Raw genomic sequence first — 8415 nt, 5'->3', positions numbered from 1 at the left:
CGAACCCGGTCTTGACGAAGCGTTGTCGTTCGGGTGCAATACGTCGTGGCTTGGCGTGGGTTGGGCGGCCAGAAATGACGATGCGATGCTCGAAGTGGTGACGTATCGGCAGCGTGCATGGATGTGGCTGAGTGAGGGTAGGAAACTGTTGCAGTAGGGAAGCAAAAGGGGTATCTTGACTGGTGACAGAAATACTGGTGCTAACGCCAGGTCGAATGTGGCCGTAAGACGAGAGGCGCGTTGAGACATCATAGAGGCGGTGGCGCTGTATGCCTACGAGAAGACCGTAGTTGTTGAGGAAATCGGCTCCGAGGATTGGTTGAGATACGTCGGCGACGTAGAACGTCCATTCAAAGGCACGACGGAGGTTGAGGGACAGGGTTAAGGTAGATTTCCTGAAGACGTCGATTTTCGTCTTGTTGGCTGCGTAGAGAGAAGTGAGTGGTGGTAACATCCGTGAACTGGCGGCATCAGGAAGTATGCTTACTGCAGCACCTGTGTCAATAAGAAATAGGTGGCTCGTCAGAGGGTCTCTGATGTAGAGGAGTTGTGAGCAGGAGGGGCGAACATTATGCACCTCTAATGTTCGCCGCTGGAGTTTAAAGTGGGGGAATGGGTGAAAGCGCAGGGTTGATTACACTTGCGTGCCTTGGAACCGAACTGGGTATGGTAGTAACATACCGCTGGCATGCGGTCCGTGCTCTTGGATCTTTGTCTAGATCTGGAACGTTGCATGTGGGAAAAAATACGGCGGTCTGCTGCTTGAACTTGTTCCTTGAGCTCGCTAACTTGCAGTATGAGTTGAGTCACCATGTCGACGAGGCGCTCGTAGAGGGTGTCTGTCTTGATGTGGGAGACGTAGGGCGAAGAAACAGTTTCGATGAGCGAGTGTGGCGAGTTTCTCCGCGGGAAGCTGGCCCTTCACAGTAAAGAGGGTACGCTGGATAGTGGCGGGAAGGCGTTGGTAGAACAGCTGGAGAAAAAGTGTCTTGTCAAACGTGTCGTACTTGTCTGCCAGATTTCTCATGCGGCGTAGTAGGTCTGACGGTCTCTCGTTGCCTAGTTCTTTCTTAGAGAGAAGTTCTTAAAGGCGTGTAGCGACGGATGACTGGAATCGGGCAAGAATAGCATCCTTTAAGTCTTCGTACGGAGTCTCGGATATTAACGCTGTAGAGATAGCGTCAGATACAAGAGAAAGGACGTCCGGAGGGAGAAGGGAGCAGGCGCTGCTGAACTTGGCGAGGCTAGTAGAGATGCGCGAGGACTTGAAATTACATTCCAGGATGTTAAACCACACACTCGGGTCGTGACTGAGGAAAGGTTGTGTACGAAAGGCATTAACGGCAGATAGGGTTGCAAGTTGCTGGGGTGGGTCGGTGAGTGATACTTGCATAGGAACCACGTCCGCTGAGGTAGGAACACGCTGGTCCATGATGGTTGGGACGTCGGCTCTGCGGCGGCGGCGGCGGTGGTCCACGCCGACTGCAGCAGCGGCAGGGCAGGTCCACGTCGACTGCGGCGGGGGTGACGGTGGCAGGGGTGGTCCACGCCGACTGCAGCAGCGGCAGGGCAGGTCCACGTCGACTATAGCTGGGATGGCGGCGGCAGGGATGATCCACATCGACTGCAGCAGCGGCAGGGCAGGTCCACGTCGACTGCGGCTGGGGCGGCGGCGGCAGGGGTGGTCCACGTCGACTGCAGCAGCGGCAGGGCAGGTCCACGTCGACTACGGCGGGGGTGGTGGCAGCAGGGGTGGCCTACGTCGACTGCAGCAGCGGCAGGGCAGGTCCACGTCGACTACGGCTGGGGCGGCGGTGGTAGGGTAGGTCCATGTCGACTGCAGCAGCGGCAGGGCGGGTCCACGACGGCTGCGGCTGGGGCGGCGGTGGCAGGGGTGGTTCACGTCGGCTGCTGTAGCAGCAGGGCAGGTCCACGACGGCTGCGGCGGCAGGGGTGGTCCACGTCTGCAGGTGGTTGGGGCGGTAGGGGTGGTCCACGTCGGCAGGTGTCTGGGGCGGTAGGCGGAGGCTGGGGCTGGCAGCGCTGGTAGTACACTCCGGAAGGCGGCGGCGACGGCGGTAGTCCACTCCATCATGTGGCGGCTGGAGTTGACGGCGCTGATAGGACACTCCGGAAAACGGTGGCGGCTTTGGTCCACTCCAGGAAGTCACCATATGATTTGAGTAACTACTATATCACGATAACCGGTTTTTATCCGTACGAGAATGATTCAATAAAATTTTAAATTTTGTTAGACTTTGATTTGAATTTCCCGTCCGCCATCACATTAATCATATACAATCAATATTTTATTACTATGTACAATTCATACAATTATGTCACACTCAGATGCTTTTTCACATTATAAGGGCTATCCTTGTATGTGGCAATAATATTTACAATACATAATTTGATTAACATGGACACACAATTGTTCTTACATTACAGTAATTTTACTTTACAAAAATGCTATATGCGTTAAGGGGGCACTGCAGTAGTGGTGTGTTGCCACACGTCCATCTCCAATTTTAATTGTAATGGATTCAGATAGTTTAATCTTATTAACAAAATCACTATCATTATTACACACATGCTTAGATGCTCCTGAATCAATTATCCATGAACTAAAATTGTTATTTGCACAAGAAAATTCACTGGCAAATAAAGCAATTTTATCATCAGAATAATTTTGTGACTCTACATGCTTAGCTTTAGCTGCATTATTTCCAGATTTCTTATCTAAATTCACTCTACAAAACGTCTTGATATGTCCATCAAGTCGCCTATAACACTTTACCTTAGATTTCGGTTTATCATTACCCACAAACTCAGGACTGATACTGTCACCTTTTGCTTCATTTTTCACCTCGTGTAATAATTTCTCAGTTACACATTCCCAAGTAGGCACGGTATCCAACGCTTCCAATACAGGTATCAGTCGAGTAGCTACCCAGTAGTGACGCTAAAAGGTTTATAACCTCATCTTCATCCTACGCATCTCCAATTACAACGAGTTCACCAGAGTTCAATAAATGTCTTCAGATGCACTTGTACACTCCCACCATTTTCAAGTTTTAAAAAATGTAGTCTCCGACGTAGTTTTAACTTGGTCCATAAGTCAACTGAATCAGTGGGGTCGCCTACTATATAAAGTAACTTTGGATCGATAGCTAATACAATCGCTGCTAAGGCCTTGTCACGCCTCTTCGAAAAGTTTTTGTATTCAGCAGATTCCGTGTCAGCAGGCACGGTTACACTGCCCTTAAAGATATCACGTTGGAAAATTTGCTTCGTTGAGAGATTTAACACCAATACGCTTATTCATTTTAAGTGCCAAAACACACACGAAGTGTCACAGCCCTCGTACACACACAAAAAAACGTGCCCACAACACAAAATTGCAGCGTAGCTAGATAGGTAGCCCCGTGTACCCTGAATACTTGCCTATACAGACATGTATACAAAATATCAACGCATGCAGCGTTGAAATTATGGATCTATATGTGTAGGTGCAAACAACATTTGTGGCTTAATAATTAATCCTTTAATAAAACACAAAAGTACAGTACACGCCACTCCTTTCAAAAATTGTGGCAGAGAAAAAGAAAACATGACACACTCTCTCTAACAGCGCTTAGTCGTGACTGAGAAGTATCGCGCTGGTGCTAGAATAGCTAGCTAGCTAAGATAGGATAGTAAAGGTAGAGGAGGGTGGGGGGAGGGGTGTGTGTGTGTGTGTGTGTGTGTGTGTGTAAGAGGTAAAGGAGGAAATGGAAGGAAGTTAGAGTGATGATAGATGTGGGTCAGACCCATAAGGCAACCAACCTACGTTATATACCTAACAGAACTTTAACAAAAATTAGCATGTTATATGTAGGTACAAATAATTTAAATAATGCATATCAAAACAAAATGAACATAAATGGAATTACGTCATTTTGTACGATAATACTAATTGTTTAACATACTGTATATATATATATATGTATACACACATGTATATATATATATATATATATATAAACGTGTGTGTGTATGTATGCATGTATATTACAAAGGATTACAAAGGCAAAGCATGCCGACAGGAGACCTTTTGATCCATATCTAGGTCGGATGCAAAAAAAAAAAAAAAAAAAAAAAAAAAATAATATTAATAATAAATTAAAACTATAACAATGTAAATAACAATTAAAATACATAAATAAATGCATTGGTATAGTTGAATATCAAACAAACAGGTAAATAGTAAATGATAATAAATTGACATATAACTAATAATAAATGAAAATCAGACAGACAAATTATAACAAAACAAAAACAAATAATATAACATAAATTATAATAATTACAGCATCTTACTTAGGTATTTATCTAAATGATTCTTAAAGCTTCGAACTGAACTACATTGCACTACCTGTGCAGGAAGTTTATTCCATTCATTAACTACACGGTTGGCAAAGTTGTTTCTACCTACTTCCAAATTGAATCTATTTCCGGACAGTTTGAGACCATTGTTTCTTGTCTGATTCTCATTCAATGTGAAAATTTGGTCACTTTTGATGTTGTCAATTCCCTTTAAAATCTTAAAGACCTGTATCAAGTCACCTCTGAGTCTACGCTTTTTTAGGGAAAACAGATTCATGTGCTTAAGTCGATTTTCGTATGATTTATTTTTGATATTTGGAATCAGTTTTGTGGCTCGCCGTTGTACTTTTTCCAGTCTGTCAATGTCTTTAATGAGATTCGGTGACCATACGGAAACAGCATATTCCAAATGTGGACGAACTAACGATTTATATAGCTTGTTAATGAGTGATGGACTTTTGAAATCAAAAGATCGCGCAATCAATCCCAGAATCTTATTTGCTTTCTCAGAGGCTGAAATACACTGCTTGGATGATTTGAGGTCGTTACTGATAATTACGCCGAGATCTTTTTCACTATCCACTTTTGTTAACGAATTTCCAAATAACTTGTAATCGTACTTACTGTTATTTTTACCTATGTGCATTACCTTGCATTTACTTGTGTTAAATTTCATTAGCCACTTTTCAGACCATTGCTGTAATTTATCTAAATCTTCTTGAATATCTAATTGGTTTGAGTGATCATTTGCCACTCCGCACAGTTTTGTATCATCAGCAAATTTGGAAACAGTAGATTTTAGTCCATGGTCTATATCATTTATATATACTATGAATAGAAGTGGCCCAAGAACGGAACCCTGAGGAACTCCACTTGCAACACTTTTCCATCCAGAAGTTTTTCCATTTAAAACAACTCTCTGTTTTCGACCTTTCAACCAATTACTAGTCCAACCTAATAGGCTACCACTTATTCCATGCAAAGCTAATTTAGTAAGAAGTCTTTCGTGTGGGACGGTATCAAAAGCTTTTGCAAAGTCTAGATATATTAAATCTATATTGTTTCTTTTGTCATAATTCGAGATAACTGTGTTGTAGAATTCGAGTAAGTTAGTCACGCAAGAACGTTTCCGTCTGAAACCATGTTGGCTATCATTTATCAAACGGTTACTTTCTAAATGATATTCGATAGCATCTCTGATGATAGTTTCCATTATTTTTCCTACGATCGAAGTCAAACTGATAGGCCTATAGTTATTTGGTTTCTTTTTGTCACCTTTTTTGAATGTGGGAGTAACGTTAGCTAGCTTCCATTCTCTTGGGACATCTCCGGATATGATGGATTTCTTGAAAATAATTTCTAATGGAACAACAATCTCATTTTTCATTTCCTTTAAGATTCTTGGATGCCAACCGTCAGGCCCTGGTGTTTTATTAACTTTGAGTTTGTCTATACACCTTTTAATTGTTTCTTTTGTTATATTTACCGTAGTGAGTAAGTTTACCCCAGACTTTTCACAGGTTTCAGTTTGGAATTCACTTTGAGGTGTTTCGTTTACGAATACCGAGCTAAAATAATTGTTTAAGAGATTACACATTCCTTCATTTGAATATTCAAGTTGACCGTCAGCAGATAATAGTGGACCAATGTGATTCCTAACAACCTTTTTATCTCTAATGTAACTATAGAATTCTTTGGGATTCTCTTTGGATTTCTCAGCGATGTTCATTTCGTATTAAGTCCCAGCGGAGCTAGCCGATTTAGGGACTGGCTTTTAGTTTCTGTATGTGTGTGTGTGTGTGTGTGTGTGTGTGTGTGTGTGTGTGTGTGTGTGTGTGTGTGTGTGTGTGTGTGTGTGTGTGTGTGTGTGTGTGTGTGTGTGTGTGTGTGTGTGTGTGTGTGTGTGCGCGCGCGTACGTATGTATGTATGTGTATGCAAACAGGAGAAAATGAGAAAAATTAAAGATATTAAGTGCATACATATACAGATGGATTTTCCCCCCTACAAGGGAGGCAAAGTCAAAGGCATAATTCTACTCCCACGCATTCCATCCCTACCCACTCCACTCCCATTCACCACTCCCCCCTCCCTCTTTACTTGGCTCCTCCTGGATGACGGGTCATCCCTCCATCTCGCCCACTGCCCTGGATCGGATCCAATGCAGAAAGGCACAGTACATCCACAGCAAGGTCACTTCATTTAATCGCGACCCCCCTCTCCATCCCCTCATGCAGAAAAAGAGAAGACGGAGAGAAACTCTAAATCCCCCATCTATACACACCCATTCTCCACTCATCCCTATCTTCTGTCTTTCTTCTTCCTTCCTCAACAGACGTCCTTCTCTTGCTCAACGCCCCTTTTACCCCATTCATTTATCTCATCCTTAGTCGCCCCCTCATGTTCACTCCTTCCACCTCTGCCTTCCACACCTCTTCTATTAATCTTTCTTCACTTATTCTTTCCATGTGTCCAAACCATCCTAATATTCTTCCATCAACCCTATATCCCAACTCTCTTTTCATCTCCGAACTCCTCCTCACCCCCTCAATTCTCACTCTATCCAACCTGGTAACCCCTACCATACTTCTCAGACATTTAATCTCAAACACATTTAAATTCTTCCTCTCTTATGTTCCATGTTTCTTCCCCATGCATTGCTATCGGCACAATAACACCTTCATACAATCTCCTCTTAGCATCCATTCCCAAATGTCTAATATTCATTTGCAATTTGCTGCCATCCTCTCCCCTTGTACATCACATCACTTTACTTTTACCAACATTTATCTTCAACTTCCTTCTTTCGCACATCTTCCCAAACTCCGTCACTAACTTTAATATAATTGCATCGTCAGACGTATTACATGGGACAAGGGTGTGAGATGAGTTAAGTATAAGATCGACAAAGATCGACATATACTGTATACTAGTATATCTTAGCTTCACTGACTCGGAAGGAGAGGAATCTGGCACCCAATAGTGTGTCTAATTAATAGCGGTTTCCCCTTTCAGAGACGTTGACATCGTTGGTCACTGCGATGGTGCCGGAGCTGACCATAGCCAAGGACGTCCTCTACGCCTTCAAGTTCATGGCCTCCTTTTTTGGCGCCAGACAGAACGTCACCACCGTCCAAGCCGACTACTGGGCGCTTCTGCAAAGTACGTCCCGACTGCCCAACATTTAACATCCCCTTTGATTAACATGTAGAGGACAACTGGGGAAGGTTGGGGGAGGTCTCCCTAAGTCAAATAAAATCGCTTGGCAGCAACCAGAAAAAAATGATAATAGTACAGTAGTTCGTTCGCTCTTTTATTTGGGTATGTGTGGTTATGTAGGTACGTATGTGTGGCGGGGGTAAAAAGTGTTGGTAGGAAGGCAGAAATACATTTTTTTTATTATCATTACTATTATTGTTATTATTATTATTATTATTATCATTATTATTATTATTATTATTATTATTGTTATTATTATTATTATTATTATTATTATTATTATTATTATTATTATTATTATTATTATTATTATTATTATTATCATTATTATTATTATTATTATTATTATTATTATTATTATTATTATTATTATTATTATTATTATTATTATTATTATTATTATTATTATTATTATTATTATTATTATTATTATTATTATTATTATTATTATTATCATCATTATTATTATTTCTATTATTATTATTATTATTATAAGTATTATTATTATCATTATTATTATTTTCTTTCTTTTTCCAAACAAGGAGCCCTTCGTGGAACTCAGGGCTTCCATTAGAGTGAAAGTCACGAGTTGCCTTGGTATTCCCCCCATCTTAGGAGCAGGCAAAGCAATACTACTCATCGTGGACACTAAACGCACGCACGCATGCAAGTATGCACGTGCTCGTGAGCGTGCACACACACATATACAAACGGCTCGACGGCGCAGTGATATCGTTCGCGACCGCTAACTCAGCGGTCCGACTTCGATTCCCGCCCAGGGCTGAAATAATTTCAGCATTGCTGCACTGCGAGCCGGCACTCCGACTTTCGTG

General features: G+C 42.2%; 1 protein-coding gene across 1 annotated transcript in view; it reads left to right on the top strand.

The window, feature by feature from the left end:
* Positions 1-8415, top strand: part of LOC143027761 (uncharacterized) — a 34962-nt gene that overhangs the window by 8775 nt on the left and 17772 nt on the right. The window contains exon 3 of the mRNA XM_076189285.1: positions 7379-7525. Coding sequence (XP_076045400.1) covers positions 7379-7525 — 147 coding nt within the window. The remainder of the gene's footprint in view (positions 1-7378; positions 7526-8415) is intronic.

The sequence above is a fragment of the Oratosquilla oratoria genome, chromosome 8 (assembly GCF_046742065.1).
Source record: "Oratosquilla oratoria isolate Oo_2021 chromosome 8, ASM4674206v1, whole genome shotgun sequence".
NCBI lineage: Eukaryota > Metazoa > Arthropoda > Malacostraca > Stomatopoda > Squillidae > Oratosquilla > Oratosquilla oratoria.
Note: the sequence above shows the minus strand (reverse complement) of the source record. Positions and strands in the feature narration are given on the sequence as shown.